General features: G+C 38.6%; 1 protein-coding gene across 2 annotated transcripts in view; it reads left to right on the forward strand.

The window, feature by feature from the left end:
- fig4a (FIG4 phosphoinositide 5-phosphatase a) overlaps positions 1 to 21,630 on the forward strand; it is a 56,338-nt gene that overhangs the window by 23,241 nt on the left and 11,467 nt on the right. For both annotated transcript variants that reach the window (XM_004541766.5, XM_004541765.4), the window contains exons 14-22: positions 2,940 to 2,985; positions 3,141 to 3,289; positions 3,847 to 4,013; positions 7,725 to 7,863; positions 9,832 to 9,890; positions 11,692 to 11,839; positions 11,969 to 12,052; positions 12,872 to 13,067; positions 21,155 to 21,243. In XM_004541766.5, the coding sequence (XP_004541823.2) occupies positions 2,940 to 2,985; positions 3,141 to 3,289; positions 3,847 to 4,013; positions 7,725 to 7,863; positions 9,832 to 9,890; positions 11,692 to 11,839; positions 11,969 to 12,052; positions 12,872 to 13,067; positions 21,155 to 21,243 (1,077 nt within the window). The remainder of the gene's footprint in view (positions 1 to 2,939; positions 2,986 to 3,140; positions 3,290 to 3,846; positions 4,014 to 7,724; positions 7,864 to 9,831; positions 9,891 to 11,691; positions 11,840 to 11,968; positions 12,053 to 12,871; positions 13,068 to 21,154; positions 21,244 to 21,630) is intronic.

Consider the following 21,630-nt stretch of genomic DNA (forward strand, 5'->3'; position numbering starts at 1 on the left):
TCCACATATGAATTCTTAATGGAAATTATGCCTGATGGCAGTTGTATTACATTGAAATTTCTGCTAATGAGCTGAGTAGATTGCCATCCATGTACATAGTGCCTGGCTCTTCTACTGTCTGGATGATTTAATCGCTTTTACTCAGCATTAGCATTCTGTTACATAACACAACGACCATGCCAGAGCACATATTTATTACCCTTTCTTTTGCATTACGTAAGCTATCACACTTTCTTTGCTTTAAGGACTCATACGCTCAGCCACATGCTCCCAACTACACACATGCACGCACACACATACACTGGTAGGTGTTTTGTTTGTTTGTGCAATCAGGTATGACACCTGTAGCATTCATCACATGCAGGAATTGGGTCATGGATAATGAAGATATTTACAAAGTCTTGATAACGCTGCCTTGTTCTGATCATTTACACGTTTGTCTGAAGTTTCCATCTCGCTGCATTCAGACTTTGTACTTTGATGCATACTTTAGCTACACCTGCTGATTGATTTTAAAGTGGGTCACGGAGTTTATTCAGAGATGATAAAATGTGTTTTAAAACTTCCTCTTAAATATCCACAGCTCACAAGGAGAAATTCAGAATTACTGGGGTTTCTTTGCATTGATTGATTTCTGCTTGCTTTTGTACAATTTAGTCTGCCTTTCGTCAAAGGGTGATTTTCTTTATTTGCTGTTTTTCCCTTTTAAAAAGAAAGTGTTGAATGAGAGTGGTAGAGAATTTAAATGGAATAAGGAAAATACAGTTACTTTGTTAAAATAAAGGGATTACACGGCAGTCTTTTCCTGTTTCATATGTTAGGCTGTCCCCTCTCTATTTTTGGTAATTCCACGCATGGCCGGTTTTGTACCAAAAAGTGATTGTCTGCCAAAAACTGATTTCTGGCATTTGCCAAAAACTGATTGGTTGTATTTAAACTGCTATAAATAACTTGTTGATCTACGATATGTGAAACATATGTCAAATATATCCCTCATGAATTATATCCAGTCATCTTGACCAACAAACAACATTCCTGTAAGAAGGTAGAAGCCGCAATCACTTTTTGGCAGTGACTTTTATGTGTCCTTTATTTATGGAGTTAAAAAAAATTCTTGTTTGCTTTAAAAAATGTCTCTTTTAAGAGTATTCTGGCCAAGAGGACAGCTGAAATTGCAACAAATGCAAAAATAGTTCTGAAAACATATTTTAAGTGGACAAAAGGAAGCTGATTGATTATAATTAAGTACAATAACACAGCTACAAAGATAATTGAGAAACAGGTAATTTTTTTTAAATTGTGTATTTAACCCCTTTGCAATACCTGTTCACCGAAGTCTATTTAGCAACATACGTAATGGTATTACACATAAAAAACAGACGGAAACATTGGAAATCACTTTTTGGCACAACACTGGAAACCCAAACAAAACGCATTAAGAGGCTCTAATGCCTGTGTCTCAATCTCGCGGCCCATGTCACCTCTACTTGCAGCCCACATAATGACGTGACAAAATATGTTTTTTTAATTATTGTTCAAAAATTATTTAATATGAAGGCAATAGGCAGAGTGCTACAGGCATAACCCTAAAGAATGTAGCCTCATGGGCAGTGTAGCCCAGTTGTAAGTAAGCTATTAAGACTCGACTGTACACTGTGTTCGTGTTTTCCTCCAAAACAAGACGTTCTGTTGGAGCAGCCTTTCAACGCCTCTCTCTGTCTCTCGTTAGCAGAGTTGACCCAGACAACAAAGTAAAACTAGTTATCGGTTACGAGCCTGACGCGGAACCTGACGTATTAGCCAGAGGTCCATTTACTACGGTTCGGAGACACAGACCTGCTTTATATACACGCCGAATAGTTTTCGCTGCAAAAAGTGCAGCCTTACCTAATGTCCACCCTACGGTTACTCATTTTATATTAAGATTTAAAAATCTAGTTGGTACTGGTATGGCGTGTAGCCTTCAGTAATAGTAATAAATCACACAGCAATAGTACATTCATGTAGTTGTAAAAAGCTTGATAATATATAAAGTAATCCATTGTATTCAGAATACGTTACTCTCATACGTTACATTTTGGGGCTTGTATTCTGTAATCTGTAGTGGAATACATTTTAAAAGTAACCTTCCCAACACTGGTGGTGGGAGATTTGCATCATGGATATGCCCCAGACAGATCTGCAGCAATGTGATGCTATCGTGTCAATATTGACCAAAATCTCTGAGGAATGTTTCCATGACCCTGTTGAATCTATGAAACCATGAAGAATTAAGGCAGTTCTGAAAGCAAAAGAGGGTCTAAACTGGTACTAGCAAGGTCTACACAGTGAAGTGTAAAGCAACGGCCAGCTACTGGATGGTTCAGCTTGGCCCCAAGTAACACAATATGTACCTACTAACAAGTTCACTAATCAGTAAATTGGTGTCCTGTTTATTAACATTCATGTAACAAAAAAAAAACTATTAGCAACTAGCACTCTGGTTGTTTGCCTCTTTCTGACTTCACGTTAACAAAATAACCAAGAATTAATCTCTTTTTTTCTAAATTTTAAACATACTGTAACTTTTTTTTTCTAGGGGTCAGTATAACTTTGCTTGGTTTTGCACAGAAAGTACTACAGCAGTGTAAATGTGAACATGAGTTCCACTTTTCATCTCTGGGTATTAGAATTTGTCTGCTGAACATTTTCTTCTGTACTTGCACTCCTGATGGGGGTGCATTGTGTCAGGGTGCCTTTGCTGTGTCTGCACCCATTCCATTATGTTCATTCTCGTAATGGTGACAGTCACTGTGATGACAGTTATCATCGCAGTTTCATCATACTGAAGCCGGAATAAATTAGAAAATGTTCTTGCAGAAGAATAGTATTGTGATGTATGTGTTCGGTTTGTTTCCGTTTGCTTATTGACTTCAGTAAATTAAGTAACATTTTTACAGGTGGGGAGATGTAGGTGGACAAATAACATCCACTGGGCGACTGCAGGTAGGTCTTTTGCAGCTTTTTGCACACAATTGTAAAAATTTAGTCTTTTTTAAAAAGGCTTGCCTGTTTGTCATCATCATAATGATTACTACTACTGAGTTAATAGGCTGTAGTTTATAAAGTCAGCTGTTTTCCTCTTGTTGCTTGATGTGTAGACTGGTGTGTTGCGGACCAACTGTGTGGATTGTCTTGACCGGACCAATACTGCCCAGTTCATGGTGGGCAAGTGCGCTCTGGCTTATCAGCTTTACGCACTGGGAATGATTGACAAGCCCAAGCTCCAGTTTGATACTGACTGCGTGAGGTAAAGTTCATATAATTGCCTGAAAATCTAATCCATGCTAAACTTTATCTTTTTCATTTATTTGGAATCCTTTTGGCAGACGCAGTTATTCCAACCTTTTATTCCAAAGTTTGCTGCTCTAAATTCAGTATTCGCAAACATTAGTCAGTAGTGTGTGTCTCTGTCTACTTTTACTTGAAACTGCCACTTAAAGCTCAGTTTTTTCCATCTGAACACAGCATGAGCTACAGTCAGTGCATCAAGGAGAACAAGAATCTGTCACATGCTTGAACTGAAGCGTTCTTACAAGCAACGTGAAAGCTGTTAGAACAGCACATTAACACCACTTAATATGACTCATAACTCTCTAGTAGTTAATCACTGTTGCACACATACAAAGAAACAAGCACAAAATACAGACCCAATCAGTTGAGGTATTTTTAATTACTTTTTTTTTTTAACACCTTTTTTTTCCCAAAAAATAATCCTCCAAAAGTCCACATCACCAAAATAATAAATGAATCACAGTTTTATTTGCCCTTGCGAATTGATGACATTTTTTCTTTTGTGCTGTTCAGGTTGTTTGAGGAGTTGTATGAAGACCATGGAGACACTCTGTCACTGCAGTACGGGGGCTCTCAGCTCGTGCACAGGGTCAAGACTTACCGCAAGATTGCACCCTGGACACAGCACTCCAAAGATATCATGCAAACGCTGTCACGGTACTACAGCAATGCTTTCTCAGGTGTGTTCTACGCTAGTTCCTTCTATCCTCAGCTATGCTCCATATTAAACAGAATCTACCCTTAGTTATGTTCCAGGTTTCCATAGAAATGGGCTCAACCTGTGCATGCATGTATAGTTTACACTCATGTGAAGTATGAAGAAAACGACACTCTATAATTACATATAAGCAAACATTTCTGCCTTTACTTGAACAGAACATAGGACAAATGTGAATCGGCTCACAAAACGTTTTGTGAGAAAGTTTGGTCACAAGTGAAAATCACTCAAGATAGTTGCCAATCTTCCCAGCAACAGACAACTTAACAAATTCACTTTTAAGCCAGACTGTGCGACTGTGTGACTCAGAGAAACTGCACCAAGTCAAAGAATTGGTGACTGTAAAGCCATATGTTAGCATGTTAAATATCAAAGTTCATGACATCTCAATTCAAAAGAAAATGAACAGGCATGGCTTGTTTGAAAGGGTTGTCGGGGAAAAGTATTGTTTCTCTAAAAAACAAAAATGGCTTATGTTTGCAAAGTTGCATCTGCACCAATCACAAGACTTTTGGAACAATGTGTTTTGGACAGACGAGACCATAATGCCATGTTTGGCAAAATCTAAATAATAATAATAATAATAATGGATTGGATTTATATAGCGCTTTTCAAGGCACCCAAAGCGCTTTACAATACCACTATTCATTCACTCTCACATTCATACACTGGTGGAAGCAAGCTACCGTTTGTAGCCACAGCTGCCCTGGGGCAGACTGACAGAAGCGAGGCTGCCATATCGCGCCATCGGCCCCTCTGGCCAACACCAGTAGGCAAGTAGGGTAAAGTGTCTTGCCCAAGGACACAATGACTAGGACAGAGAGCCCAGGGATCGAACCGGCGACCCTCCGGTTACAGATGCAATTCCCAACCCCCTGAGCCACGGTCGCCCCAAACACCTCATACCAACTGTCAGCACAATGGTGGATGCGAGAAGATTTGGGTCTGTTTTGCAGCAGCAGGACCGAGGCACCTTACAGTCATTGAGCCAAACATGAACTCCTTTGCATACTAAGCTATTCTAGAGTCATATATGAGGACATCTGTCTGACAGCTAAAGCTTGGCTAAAATTGGGACATGCAACAGGATAATGATCAGCTTCAAATATACAATTCAGTAGCTAAAAGACTGCAGCAACAAGGTGTCAGTCCAGAACATCAGCGCTGCTGAAATGCTGGGACAAGACCTTGAGAGACCTGCACACAAATAAATGCCTGCAAAGCTCAATGAACTGTGGGAACATGGTAAAGAGAGGTGGGTCAAAATTCCTCAGGAAAAAAAAAGGCAGTTACTTCACATTTACCTTTGCTAAACCCCTTTTTTCTGCGCATGACTGCAGATGAGATTTTTAATATTGTTAATTGCAGATATTTTTTTGATTGCAGCCAATTTGTAGACATGACATAATTACCCAGCAGTTACTGATAAAAGTGGCTTTGCAATGTCCGCAATTTAGATTTTTAATCATTTTAAATGACACCCTAGTGCGTGGTTACAATCAGTGTATCTAGAAATCTTAATGGGTTTACAAAGGTGTTTTCACAGTACACCAGCGAGTGTTCCAGGAGTGAAGAAGAAGACTGTGTACTGTGTCTTAAACCTTGATTAACAGAACTGCACTACTTGACCTACAACATCGACCTTGTTTGTGGTGCTTTGCTCTTGATTTAGTTTTGAGAAATTCAATCAGTAGTTTGTTGCTGAGAGTAGCGTGTATTAAGAATTTTTAAAAAGAAGCCCATATAATCCAGCAGCACAGACAGCCAGAGACCATCACACTCGAACGGGATTCATGAACTGCAAATTGAACAATCCCATGACCTGAATCAGGTAATATGATTAACTACTTGTTGCCACTTAAGAAGACTATATAAGGACAAATTAGCCTAAATGCTTTGTAGTCTGAGCACTGGCTGGTTTGTTCTGTCAGCTTGACCCTTTACAAGGGCACAACCATTTTCACAGATTTTCCCGTGGTCATGTTTTCCGTGGTCATGTTTTCCATGCCCTTTTAGACTAGTTTCTGCAAAATTGGAAAAGGGTAATTCCACCCTTGTGTTGCTCAGTAATTTCTAAAAAAAGAACACCCGGTAAATGTTAAAACCATAATCCTTCCATAATAAGTTCTCCTATTAATGGCACTCATATGTGCATATGTATGTTGTATATATTTTTATTATGTATATGGGGAATTAAAATAAATACAGTAGAATAAAATTATAAAATGCTACTTCCTATGAGGTAAATGACATATAATTTTATATCATAGTCAAGCACTGTAACAGCTTCCCCTTGAATCACAGATCAATTTTATACACAGAACCATGTAGTGTAAGCTTCCATATCCTGTGCAGCCTTTTAATTGGTAGATGCAGTGTGACCTCATATGCTTATTAAGACAATTAACAGACATGATGTCAAATTATATTCCTCCTTCCTTTCATTGATAATGGTTGCACGTGTATATTATTTTCAAAGATCACCAGTAACTCGTATCATGTGTGATACACGAGATAAATCTCAGAGAAAAAAACGTAATTGGAGAACAGTCTTGGTGGTGGGCTGTAATAAAACCCAGTTTAGTTTCTAATTACCTAACGTGACTGTTGGGGCAGCATGCACGTGGCTTCGTGCTGTAGTTAGGGAGGGTGAATTAAATGGCACTAAACCAGACAAATGTACAAAGCACGTGCCACATGCTGAGCACACAAACACTCACAGAGATTATCTAAGCACACACTCATAGCCAAAATGCTGTAGTGCAGTTGTTACAAGAGTTTTTACTGCTATGATGTATGTACAAGTCAGCGTTACTTAGATGTTGATTCATTAACTTAAATCTTTTCAATGCTGCTCACAGTGAAGAGCTGGTGTAGTTTGCCATCATGGTAAAGGAGGCTTAAGTTTGCTTCACATTCACTTTTGAACTGTACTCTCCTGCATTAGGAACCACAGTAATTTATAAACTAACATTTTTTTCTTGTTCTTTTGTTTTTTTTTTAAACAAGGCACTGTTGACACAAAACTCAAAAGTTTAAATATATAAAATGGTACATGATTAAAAAGATTCAATTTAAAGTATGCACATTATTTGGCTTTCCTCTTCCTGAGCATCTCTGGGCATTAGTAACTTCAAGACTTTTTTTTTCAAGCAGTATATTTTTTTAAGTCATCTACATCAGTAGTTTTCCAGGCTTCGAAGACTTTCAAGGTTTATCTTTTGCCATTGGCTGCTTTTTCAGTCATTTTGAAAAAGCAACCAATGGCTACCTAGACCAGTTGAGGATGAGTTCAGTCTGTCTATCTACTGTTCACTGAAATGTCATCAGAAACGGTCTTTATGGAAGTTTGGCTGTCAAGAAGCTATTTCTAGGTAAGAGAAATTGGAAGAAAAGGCTCAGCTATGTCAAATTACCCAAGAACTGGATTGGAAATGACTGGCAACTCTTCTGGCAAGAGAGGAGCTTTGAATGTCTTTCAAGAACCCTGGATAAATATTTCTGAAGACTACTTAAAGAAATGACAGGAAAGTTTGCCTAAGAGAGTTCAGATCGTGTATAATCACGTCTCTTGATGAACCAGTTATATCATCATAACCTTTACAGTTTGTTTTACAGTTTTTGGGTTTTTTTGTTTTTTTTAGCTATTCGTGTTTCCATCTCTCTCTTTCAGATGCTGACAGACAAGATGCAATCAACTTGTTCCTCCAAGTTTACCAGCCATCAGAGTTTAAGCCACACCTTTGGGAGCTTCCCACAGACTTCTATCTGCATCATACAAGCACCATGGCCATCCCCCAAGACAGACGGAGGTAACAGATAACCCTAAATACACCAACCAAAAGATTACTGTGCTTGCTTTGCATGAACACAGACTTTATTTCTCTGTCTTCAATATTGAAGTTGTTCATTTAAATGTTGGTGGATTTTTATAGGATTGGGATTGCACACTTTTTGCACATCCAAGTGTGCAAAACGTCCAGCTTTTTCTTGAGCTGGACAAGATTTTCAAAAATTTGATCCTGAAAGTTTAATTATATGCAGCTATATGTTTCCTACTGGGTTGAGCTTTATGCTTTTATACCTGTGTCTATGTGCAAATTGGTATCTTATGCGTGGGTTCTGAAAGTACAGGAATGCTAAACTTAGGGAAGGAGATCCAGAGGAAACACAGGCAAATTAAGAACAAATTTTTAATGTTTCCACAGCATATGTGCAAAAATCAGTGCAAAGTGAGAAAAAACAACACAGTTTTGCAACTACACACTTTACTATTAGATTGTAGTTGCTTCAGACTTCAGACTTTGACTGTCAAAAAAGTGACCAATTGTATTTATTTATTTTTGTAGCTTTCACCTGTGAAGCTCTTACACAGTACTTTCTTATGAGAAATAACCTATAAGAGATGCAACCCAAACATTAAATGAGGTATGCTCAAAATTCAGAAATCCAAAACCCCTACAAAGAGGAAAATGTATATATGCTGTAAGATAATCCTAAGAGGGTGATCAGTTTGATATAAATACTCATTAACAGCACAGAGAAAGACATTGAAAGCTGTTTTATTGCTTATCCTATCAATGACTTGAAGAAAGTGTGTGTGTGTGTGTGTGTGTGTGTGTGTGTGTGTGTGTGTGTGTGTGTGTGTGTGTGTGTGTGTGTGTGTGTGTGTGTGTGTGTGTGTGTGTGTGTGTGTGTGTGTGTAAAAAATATCCATTAGATTTTAAATACGTTGCCATTTTTTAATGCATATTTTGAGATGTGAGGATCTGGCTGCTCCACGACCATGCTCACTGATCTCATGGAGAACAGTCTTAACACAGTAATTACTCTCCTTGTAATTATCCTAGTGGTAATTTAACACTGGCACTGATGTCTGTAGTATCTGGATATGATATAATTTCTATTGTAAGATCAAATCTGATCTTTAAGATAGAATATAACAGTCGTTGCTGTCAGTTTGTCTCGAGGTAATGTTAGGTTATGCGTTTTATTGGGGAGTCTACGATCGCTTCGGTGAAATCTGAAATCCTTTTATGTGAGATATTGTTAAATATAATTGAATATATGATAAGACAGGGCTACATACTAAGAAAATATCAATAATCTTTTTTCCTTGTATTTCTGTTTATGTGGTTGATTGTTTGTTTTGTGTCTTCTTAGAACCACCATGCAGTACATAAGCATGTCCGTATGACACATGTCTCTATCACCTGTTGTTTGTTCATGCAGGTGTTGTCTGTTCAAGCTGATGTCCTACAAATTTCACAATGTCAGTTTATCAATTGGTCTGTCCTAGTCATGATCCAGTAATGACTGCAATTCACTTCATGTTTTGACCCAGAGTGATTTTGTGCTTGTTATTTATGCGCGTAAGTGTGAGAGTGTATTCACTTTGGTTGCTTCATACTGTCTTCATGCTTACGTAAAAGCAGACCCAATTTTCTTTTTCAGGCCACGAATTTGTGTAGCCACAATGGGCCAAAGTAGCTCAGTCATTATTCCAAGAAATTAGCATGGCTGCAGCTAAATTCAATTCAGCTTCCACACTTTGCGCTTTTCCTCTCAAAGAGGAGTAAGAAGCAAATCGCACGCTAAACCAGATCATCATAAGAGCGTTCGCTCAAATTGCTCACATTGAATAAAAGTCTAGGTGGTCCAGACAGGCCAATTTTCCAAATGTAGGTTAAGTCCCAGAAGAGACTAATTCAGACTTTAGGTTGTGTTCACCTTCTCAAAAGTTTTAATATTTTAATGCTGTGTATTTTATTTGTTTGTAGCTATACACTCTGGTGGTCAGAGGGAGTCCTGTCCTACCTTCCTGTCCCCTATGATGAAGGTATTGTCAATGAATTTAATGGTTTTAATTGTAAGAAACAGAACTATTTATGAAACTGATTTGAACGACCAACCATCAATGGCTTTGTCTGTCATTGCTTACCATATTCCTTAGCCTAGCAGGAACTGTGTATTTGGTTGCAATTATTGTTGGTAAAAAATAAATGCAAAATAACTCTGCAGACCAATCTAGGGATTCAACAAACCTTATACTGATGTTGTAACTGACTTGTTTAAATATACACTATATTGCCAAATCATTGAGATCAGGTCTTCCAAACACTTTCATGGCCACAGGTAGGGCTGTTCGATACAACGATATATATCGGATGACGATATAAAAATGTCTATCGTTTCATTTTGTTTCGTGGTGTCGCAAAATAAACTGTTTACTGCAATATTTTTTTCATCGTTTTGATGGTCACTGTAGTCGCCATATTAATTTCTTAAAGTTCTCTCTTTCTCTTATATTTTATATAACCGCACTACAGACGGACAAGTGTCTGTATTTATGCGTTGTCGTTAGCAACAATAAAACCATTGCGTGTCCGCTTGTTTGTTTTCCACATAAACCTTTCACAATAAAGCTCAAGATCCTGTTGAGACTTTTCAAAATAAACTGAATCACACTATGCAGAGTATTTACGGATGAGAAGCAAAAAAGAGCCGTCAGGTGCTAAAAAATAAACCTTAGACTCAAACGTTAGAGCAGGCTTTTCCCCACAGCACGCTGTGTAATAAATACAAGGAAAACGGCGGCCGTTACAACTTATGTCTAAAAATATATTGTTTCACACATCAGTTAAAACACTCGACCCAGGTACACGACGCCCAGCTGGAAACGCTTCACGCAAGTCGAGCTGCCCGAGATTCACAGAATTTACAGAAAATGTTAAATTTTTGTGATTTATATCGTTATCGGGACGATAGATATCTTATATCAGGATATGAAATTTTGGTCATATCGCACAACCCTAGCCACAGGTGTAAAAATCAAGCACCTAGGCATGCATTCTGCTTCTACAAATGCTTGTGAAAGAATGGGTTGGTCTCATGAGCTTGTCGAATTCCAGTGGTAATATGATAATGTGTGCAGAAAGTCCCAAGTTCGTTGGGGTGATGAATCTTCTTTAATCTGATGGAGGAGTCTGGGTTTGGTGGTTGCCACAAGAACGTGATCTGCGTGACTCCCTTGTGCAAAGTTAAAATTTTGATGGAGGGGGGATTATGATGTGGGGTTGTGTTTTTTAGGAATTGGGCTCAGTCCCTTAGTTCCAGTGAAAGGAAACTCTTAATGCTTCAAACCAAGACATTTTGGAAAATTTGATGCTCTCAACTTTGTGAGAACAGTTTGGGGATGACCCCTTCCTGTTCAAAGATAGCTGTGTATCACAGTACAAAGCAAGGTCGATTAAAACACTGACTAGCAAGATAGGTGTTGAAGAACTCGAGGTGTCTCGCCTAAACCCAATAGAACACCTTTGGAATAAATTAGAGTGGAGAATCCGAGCCAAGCCTTCTAATCCAACACTAGTGTTTGACCCCACTAATGTGCTTCTGGAAGAATGGCAAAAAATTCCCATAAACACACTCCAAAACCTTGTGGAAGAAGGGTGGGCTGATGTCATATCATATTAAACCCTGTGGATTAAGAATAGGATGTTATTCAATTCACAGGCGTATGATGGCAAATGAGCAAATCCTTTTGGCGATATAGTGTATTTTTGTGTTGAAAGTGTGTGGGTGTAGCGGTTGTAATTGTTATAAATATTAATATTATTTCTGTTCCTGTTTGGATGCAGTTCCCTGTGAGGAAAATATGAATAAGGTCAAAGTGAAGAGAATGAACCAGTTGGACGAGAGTATTGACATTTACACGGAATTCTTCAAACCGTATGAACTTACCTCCTTTGATGACACGTTCTGCATTGCCATGACCAACTCTGCAAGGTGGATATACACATACAAAAGCAATGATTTTGGTAGTGAAACATGTCTCTGATAAACAGTGTGTTCTGAATTTATTAGCTGTTGTTGTTATGCAGGATGTCGACTAATAGCTATTTTCTGATCATAAAGGGAATTTATGCCCAAAACAGTGGGAGCGGATCCAAACCCGTTCACAGTGCGCAAGCCAGAGGAAACGGGAAAATCAGTGCTGGGGTGAGTGTAGTACTACCATGTACACATCAACCTTTGTGTTGTAGCTTTTTATTTATTACATGAAAAATAAATCAGCCCGATGTCACTGTGCCCTCATGCACACAGCTTTGTTTAACCACAAGCAATGTTACACTTTTCCCCTATTTTTTGGTTTCAAAAAACATTTATATTTTAATATATTTTCCAAATAAATATGTATGCACACAGGAAAAAAATAGGATAATGCAATTCCTCATGTGCTTTTCATTGTCCCTACATTAGCAAGACCCTTACATATGAAATGCTTATTTTTGATTTGCTGTAGAAATAGAAATTAGAATCTACATGTTTAAGCATGCAATTGAAGTCCATTTGTGTTCTGTGCTTCAGATAGCTTTCCCTGTACAAGCTAATCTACATCCCCAAAAGCTGCTCTGTGTACCTGTTGCCATTTTTCTGAGAATAAGAATTGTGTTTCATTACTCTTATCCTTCATATCTGCTTTTTCTTGCTTGCTTTGCAAGGTTCTCCTCCTAATATTGCGGTCAGGGATAACATTTGCAGAATCCTCTGTATACAGAGATCATGGGCTCAAACTCGTACAGCCTTTGGGAACCATGAAGTCTGTTTCAGTTACATGTTTAGTCACATTTCTGCTGGGAGATGTTGTGGAAGAACATGGTGCCATTTCTGATCTGATGACTCATTAGACATGATAAAAATAATCGGGATTCTGCTGCTTGACTAAACTGTAAAATGTACAATACATGAACGATAGTTGTATGTGTTTATACTGTACATACGTTGATCTGTGTGCATGCGTGTGGATCTTGGCAACAGCAAGAGCAGTAAAGAGGAGACGATTCTCCAGAGGAAGACTGCAGCTAGCGCACCTCCTCCCCCGAGTGAGGAGGCCATATCTAGCACATCAGAGGATGACTCCGAGGAGGACCGTGAGGATGAGGGGACTGTATCTCAACGATCCACACCGATCAAACTGCTAACGGAGTCTGGAGAGAGTAGTCGCACCCAGGAGGTATGAACACACAAACACTGTCCTAACAAGGCAGATTCAAATCCCCAAATATATTAAAGGAAGCTATCAGATTTGAATTTGTGGATCTTATTAAATAAATTAAAAATAATTTCACTTCTGAGTGTAATTGTTTAACAAGTTAATATCCTCTAATAATTCAAGGATATGTTATGTTGTCTAAAGACCTCCCAGCACTTCTCAGTTTATGCTGGGTTGCTAACTGCTTATATTTTAGGCCTCAAATGAATGTTGCGTTCCAGTATGAGTATGTCACCCTGGTTGTGTTCTCTCTCGCCCACCTCCCTTAAGTCTCCCAGAAGAAATTAGTTCTTTGTTTTGGTTTACGTCAGACGGAAGAGCAGACGTCACCTTAATCGGTGTCAGTGATAGAGCTGAGGCTCTAAATAGTGTTTGTTTCTTCTAACGCATTGAAGAAATGAATTGAGATAGTTGCACAGTTTCCTCTCTTGTATTATTGCTTACAAATCTACTGCTGCTACTACTCTGCTTGTCAAAGGAAACAAATCAATCCTGCATAATTCCATTTGTTGTTATTTTGGTTTTTCTGGTTCTGTGCACGTGTATTGTGATAGCGTGTAAACCTTTTTGATGTCCTTGATGGTCCCTTTGGGTGAGAATGTGGGGCATGTGCTTCGGGATTTTTGGCTGCTTTTAGAACATCAGGTGATGAGAGGTCACCAGCGGGTTTCCGGCTTGCCTTAATTTTTTGATGACTGATTCGGTTCTCTTTTTTGGTTTCTTGCCAAGGTAGATTTTATGGTCCAAATCAGCTTTGAAACTCCCTAACACTCACATTAAAAGCCTAAAATCACACTAGAGTTAAAAAAAATAAAATACGAGAGGCAGTGAGGAAGAATTTGTTTACCCAATGATTGCACTGAATTCTTTTGCCTGCAAGTAGTTGTGGCAACCGGCTAGTAACAAGAGGTTGAGTATGTTGCACTTTTGATTGTAAATGGATTTCATGGGTCACCTGGTGGGAGGCTACCTGTCTCCAAAAAGTCAGTCTGACTCAGTTTCAGTTCAGTTCTTTTTTTATTTCAAACATATACATTCACCAACATTTCATAAAATCATTCCATACAGTTGTTTGAAAAGGAGTAGGCAGAAGTATATACTTATTTAGCCCTACCCCCTCAGGTTTACATCCTCATCATCTAAATTTGAACCACAAAAACGTATACAATACCTTCAACTTAGAACATAACATCTCAAAAAAATATTTTCACATGTTCAACTAAAACTATATTTAGATTTGCTAATTTGCAGAAGAAAATAAACATGAGTTTGACTGCTGTCTTGGGTTAATTGCATTTTCTTCATTCTTATACTTATTTAATATTTCTTTTTTGAGTTTTATTTTAAACTGGTTTATATCACTACTGACCTTTATTTCTTCTTTTAACTCATTCCAGAATTTAACTCCCGCTATTGAAATAGACATCCTTTTCAATGTTGTTCTTACTCTTTGTAATTTTAAATTCCACTTCCCTCTAAAATTATACCTCCCTTCTCTTTCTAAGAACCATTTACTTATTTTGATTGGGAGCATCCCTTTCCTTACCTTATATATTATTTGCACTGTTTTAAACTTCACCAGATCCTGGAATTTTATAGCTTGCGTCCTAATAAAGAGTGCATTTGTGTGAGCCCTATACCCCTCCTGATTTATTAGTCTAATGGCCCTTTTCTGCATTATGATTATAGTCTGAATATTACTTTTATATGTATTTCCCCAAACCTCTACACAATAACTCATGTATGGTAATAGCAAAGCACAATATAACATATACAATATTTTCCTATCCAGAAATTTTTTTACTTTCCCCAAGACAGCAATGCCCCGTGCTAACTTTCCCCTCACATAAGTGATGTGTGATTTCCAACAGGCCTTTTGATCAATGATCACACCAAGAAATTTTATGGCATTAACCCTTTCTAGATATATATTATATCGACACAAATTTCAATGTTAATGTTTTTCTTATAGTTTCCGAATAACATAAATTTTGTTTTATTTAAATTTAAGGACAATTTGTTTCTATCAAACCACTTCTTTAATATCTTTAACTCCTGTGTGATCACCTCCAAAACCTGTTGAAATTCCGCACCTGAACAAAGTATATTGGTATCATCTGCAAAAATTACAAACTTTAGTATCTTCGATACTTTACAAATATCATTTATATACGTAATAAACATTTTCGGACCTAATACTGATCCTTGAGGTACTCCACATTCAATATCCATCAATTTAGATTTAAACTCATTTATTTGTACATATTGCTGTCGATTCATCACATAGCTGTTTATCCAATCCAGTACCACACCCCTGAACCCATATTTTTCCAGTTTGATTTTTAGAATTTCGTGGTCAACAGTATCAAATGCTTTTTTTTAGATCTAGAAAGACTCCAAGTGCGTACTTCTTGTTATCCATACATGCTGTTATTTCTTCCATTAAATCCATCAATGCCAAAACTGTTGATCTATTATTTCTAAACCCATACTGGCAATTTGCCAACAAATCATGTTTAGCCACAAAGCTATCAAATCTTTTTAGAAATAGTTTTTCCAGTATCTTAGAAAACTGGGAGAGTACTGACACTGGTCTATAATTTGTAAAACAATGCTTTTCACCTGATTTATAAATAGGAATAATTTTTGCAACTTTCATTTTTTGTGGAAAAACCCCTTCCTGGAAAGACAAATTAAAAATATATTGTAGTGGTTTTACAATACCATCAATTACTCTCTTTACCGTTACCATATCAATATCATGACAGTCAGTACTCGTTTTACTGCAATCACTCTCAGGCAAATTGGTAACAGTTTGAAAATGATTTGAATTTGTAAACACAAAGACAACACAATTGCAACTCGTCTGCTCAACGCATCTCTTTGCAATATGGAACTCGACTCGGCTGGTTGCCAACAGGTTGTGTTCTAGTTTTATTCCTATATCAAGCAACTGCATTATTATTTGTGGAGGCATTTCTCTTCTCTTTTCAAATCTATGAGAAGACGGTAGTTGTGGCTGTTTCAGTGACTGGTCCCCGTCAGTGAAAAAAACATTTCAAAGTCGATGAAACTCCAAATTCAGTGCACACAGTCGCAATAGCTGTGGTCGTGCTGACGTCTCTAACCACTGTTCCTTAGTGTGACCACAGCATTGATGAATTTAAGGACATTAATCACTTGCAGATACAGTGGGGCAAAAAAGTATTTAGTCAGCCACCGATTGTGCAAGTTCCCCCACCTAAAATGATGACAGAGGTCAGTAATTTGCACCAGAGGTACACTTCAACTGTGAGAGACAGAATGTGAAAAAAAAATCCATGAATCCACATGGTAGGATTTGTAAAGAATTTATTCGTAAATCAGGGTGGAAAATAAGTATTTGGTCAATAACAAAAATACAACCCAATACTTTGTAACATAACCTTTGTTGGCAATAACAGAGGTCAAACGTTTACTATAGGTCTTTACCAGGTTTGCACACACAGTAGCTGGTATTTTGGCCCATTCCTCCATGCAGATCTTCTCGAGAGCAGTGATGTTTTGGGGCTGTCGCCGAGCAACACGGACTTTCAACTCCCGCCACAGATTTTCTATGGGGTTGAGGTCTGGAGACTGGCTAGACCACTCCAGGACTTTCAAATGCTTCTTACGGAGCCACTCCTTTGTTGCCCGGGCGGTGTGTTTTGGATCATTGTCATGTTGGAAGACCCAGCCTCGTTTCATCTTCAAAGTTCTCACTGATGGAAGGAGGTTTTGGCTCAAAATCTCACAATACATGGCCCCATTCATTCTGTCCTTAACACGGATCAGTCGTCCTGTCCCCTTGGCAGAAAAACAGCCCCATAGCATGATGTTTCCACCCCCATGCTTCACAGTAGGTATGGTGTTCTTGGGATGCAACTCAGTATTCTTCTTCCTCCAAACACGACGATTTGAGTTGATACCAAAAAGTTCTACTTTGGTTTCATCTGACCACATGACATTCTCCCAATCCTCTGCTGTATCATCCATGTGCTCTCTGGCAAACTTCAGACGGGCCTGGACATGCACTGGCTTCAGCAGCGGAACACGTCTGGCACTGCGGGATTTGATTCCCTGCCGTTGTAGTGTGTTACTGATGGTGACCTTTGTTACTTTGGTCCCAGCTCTCTGCAGGTCATTCACCAGGTCCCCCCGTGTGGTTCTGGGATCTTTGCTCACCGTTCTCATGATCATTTTGACCCCACGGGATGAGATCTTGCGTGGAGCCCCAGATCGAGGGAGATTATCAGTATGTCTTCCATTTTCTGATGATTGCTCCCACAGTTGATTTTTTCACACCAAGCTGCTTGCCTATTGTAGATTCACTCTTCCCAGTCTGGTGCAGGTCTACAATACTTTTCCTGGTGTCCTTCGAAAGCTCTTTGGTCTTGGCCATGGCGGAGTTTGGAGTCTGACTGTTTGAGGCTGTGGACAGGTGTCTTTTACACAGATGATGAGTTCAAACAGGTGCCATTCATACAGGTAACGAGTGGGGAACAGAAAAGCTTCTTACAGAAGACGTTACAGGTCTGTGAGAGCCAGAGATTTTCCTTGTTTGAGGTGACCAAATACTTATATTCCACCCTAATTTACGAATAAATTCTTTACAAATCCTACCATGTGAATTCATGGATTTTTTTTTTTTTTCACATTCTGTCTCTCACAGTTGAAGTGTACCTCTGGTGCAAATTACTGACCTCTGTCATCATTTTAGGTGGGGGAACTTGCACAATCGGTGGCTGACTAAATACTTTTTTGCCCCACTGTAAGTACTGCGTCGTCCTACCATGTAGCAAGAGAATTTGAGAGTGAGTAGAGCTTGCAGTGGATATTCTTAGAGATGCATTCATCCATTCATTTTCTTAACCATGTATCCAACTAAGACTGATGGCAGCTACAGCCTCTCCTGGCTGACACTGGGCAAGATCCATGCATACCAAATTAGGCAGAGCTGTAGATTGCATGTAAGACCTTTTTAGGCCTAAAAGGAATATTTTCATTGAAAAAAATTCTCAATATGCGATTCTGATAAATGCTTTTGCTACTTTCTAAACAGACACATCACTGTATAGTTCATCAAATGCAGTAAAATCTGCGTATGTGTGTAGATATTAGTAACGAACCTTTGTCATGTCCTGTCTATATTGGTATCTGTTTCATGTCCCGGGGGGACTGGATGCACGTTTTGACCCAGATTCCCTATAAGCACAGTGAGACCAAGAAGCACATTAATGAGCACAGGTAGAGTAGGTCAGTGTGTCAACAGGACTGATGCACCAGATAACTACATCCTCTTAAAATGTCTCAGTTTCTAAGAAATTACCTTTGTCATGCATGAAGGAGCCCCCAGTGATGTGTAAACTGTTGGTTTCAGAGTTATTATATTGCCTTTGCTACCGAAGCTGCTCACAGTCATCATGACATGACATGAAAAAAAGACAAAACTAAAACAAACGCTGTTGTGACAGTGATGTACACTGTCTTGTTGGTATATATATATGTATGATTTGTATCACCTTCATGTTTCCAAACCGATATCATGAGCAGCAGCTTTTACAGCTGTGGCTCCAGCAAACATCAGCTGATACTAGAAATTAATTTAAAATAAATTATAACAACAGCTTATCAAGCTTGAACGTGCTGCTGTTGTTGTTTAGCGCAACATCCGCTGGTTTCCTGTTTCTGGCGCAAAGTGGGAGATAAACAAACAAGAGAGACGATCAGCTGATCATTGATCAGTTTCATGATTGAAGTAGCAACAGGAGAGGGAGGGAGGGAGGGAGAGAGAATGAGGGGAGAAGAGGCAGCTGACAGCGTAAAGACAGAATAACTCCAGCTTTGTGTCTTTTTTTCATTCTAGCTGAAGTACGGGACTAATCGCGTTCCTTTTCCCCTCAATACGGATGTATTGTAATTGGTCCAGCCAATTACAATACATCCGTTCATAACCAATTGGCTAATCCACCACCTTTTAGGTGCCATTTAGATTAGTTATTGATTTAGGAAATCTTCACATTATTCTCAGCCTGGGCTTACTCCTGTTTTATAATTCACTAAAGGTCTTGGCACCTTAGACTGCTCTTGTAGAAAGTCCCAGCTGTCCTTGAGGTCTCATCGGTAGTCTCATTACATTTTTTCATGTAATTGTCCTATTTGTGCAGCACAAAGCTTTGAATCTACAACATTGTTCTAACAACAAAAAGAAAAAGCACCTTTGCTTGATTTATCTGGGCAGTGGCACCGAGAAGGAGAAATATCTTGAAGGCATTTGGTCTTCAGAGTTGAAAGCAGAGGCACTCCCTCTTTCTCCATCCATCTATTTCTCCTCCTGATTTATGATGTATTTTCCTTGGGTTTCCTGCCTGTCTTCTCGTGGCCATGAGCAATGAGCTGGTCATGAATATTTTGGGCCGGACAGCTTGCTCACGTGTTGGGCGCACACAGTCACTCTCGTGCATCTCGTGTCGCTGCCTGCAAGCCTGTCCCCGAGAATGGATTGCCAGGGTGCCAGCACAACACACAACTGTTGAAATATTTAAACATCGGATCATTACTACGTTTACCATGTAATTACACATGCTCATTTGGTATTCCACCTCGATTTGAGCGTGCATGTGCTCGGTAGATTTGCTGTGTGTTGCTGTACAAGCAGATATGCGCCTGCACAACACCCTCGCCTGTGTGCTGCACGTAGGTGTGTATGGTGCGGTTAGTGTTTTGCGAATCCCCGTGTAGTCTTTGAACAGGGCTCTGTGTATTATTGTGATCTTGTGTGTGTTCACAGCTGCTGTTTTCCTGGACATGGTTCTGGTAACACCCTGCGTAATTCTCCCCTCCCTGCAGCTCAGATCAATACAGTTACTGGGAAAATTGAAAGCTTTATGTTGCACATATTACTGCAATGTCAGAAAAGTGAGAGAACGGACTGCGTTCATGCAAATCCTGTATATGCTGTTACATAACAGGCTTTTACCTTTTCCGTAGAGACTATAGGCAGAGTAAAATGTAACAAAACACCCCCACAAATCATATTTTGCCTAGAAAATGCTTTTTTATAGGACATTTTGAATAATCAGGAAGGTTATACAGATATATCTGCTAAATCTTGTTAAAATATTGACATGTTAATCTGGTCTAAAACTAGCAGATGTTGGATTGGAACTCAAATTTTGAGAACAAAGATGTTTTACAGGATATGTTTTGTGTTTTCCACTTTTTAATCATTTATTTATCAAGATTAAAACGTGTTGCACAATTCTGCAGCATCTACCATTTCAGCTGTTTCACCTTCCTTTTGATTCCTTTGGCAATTTTCAATTTCTTCAATAAAATAAATTAGCTCGAGCATTGCCTGTTAATGGAGGGTACTCTGTTACAATTTTATTGTTTTTATATTTACACAGCCCCACTTGATAGCAATGATAATCTTAATATGTGTTATATTGTAAAGAAAAGACTACAGACTACAATAAATTAATGATGAGTGTTTATAATTGTATTTTAAGGATTACAGTTCTCTCTAAATTAAAGTTTCTGTTGAGTTTTTTTTTAATGAAGTGTCACATTTGAAATGCCCCGTTGCCTCACAGTTTAATTCTATTCCGATCAGTCAGCTTGAACCAGTTTGACCTTTTTATTATGATCTCCTGTTTATTATGATTATTATATCCCAACAGACACTGAACACTGTGTGACAGATCCCCAGGAGGGCATGTCCCTAAGCACGAAAGAACATGAAAGCACCTTACCAGACACCAACAATTAAATTACTTTTGAAGTTGCTAAGATTAACCTCCTTGCGCCATCCTAATTACTGAATCTGTTGGGGAGAAGCAGCTGAACCTGATGACCTTGTCTGTATGGTTTTATAGTTATAAGTCGACTAGCTTACTTTTTTTTTTTTTTTTTTTTTTGCGGTCATTTAAAAGCCATGATTAAACATTTATGAAAACTGTTTTTTAAATATTTTTTCTATCTTGTCCACATGCGTAAGTATGTTTTTGTGTCTCTCTTCACATTTTCAGGAGGTTTATCAGCAGCACATGGCAAAGGAGCCTTATGGACTCAATCTGGCTGAGTTTCCCTCTGAAGATGACCTACTCGTTTACCAAAGGTAAATCTGAGCTACTAATTACATACAAGGGATGAAAACTATAACAATATGTAATAACATATATTCAGTAGTCATCATATCACAGATACTGGCCCACAATTTCACTCACGCAATCTCAGCAATATTACTTTAAATTTAAAGATGGCCATCCATCCATCAAAGAATCTGTTGACATAACATTTAAGCAAACTGGGTAATCTTTATTTTTCCCACTCAAAGACCTTTTGCTATACAAAATAGCTTCGTTGCCTGAACTTAATCACCTCTTCCTTCTTTTGACTGCTTCCTTTAGCGGTTGCCACAGTGGATCATCTTCCTTTATCCTCACCCCATCTCTAGCATCCTCCTCTGTCACACCCTCTGTGTGTCCTCTTTTGCAACATCTGA

Source organism: Maylandia zebra, linkage group LG15 (genome assembly GCF_041146795.1).
Source record: "Maylandia zebra isolate NMK-2024a linkage group LG15, Mzebra_GT3a, whole genome shotgun sequence".
NCBI classification, from domain to species: domain Eukaryota; kingdom Metazoa; phylum Chordata; class Actinopteri; order Cichliformes; family Cichlidae; genus Maylandia; species Maylandia zebra.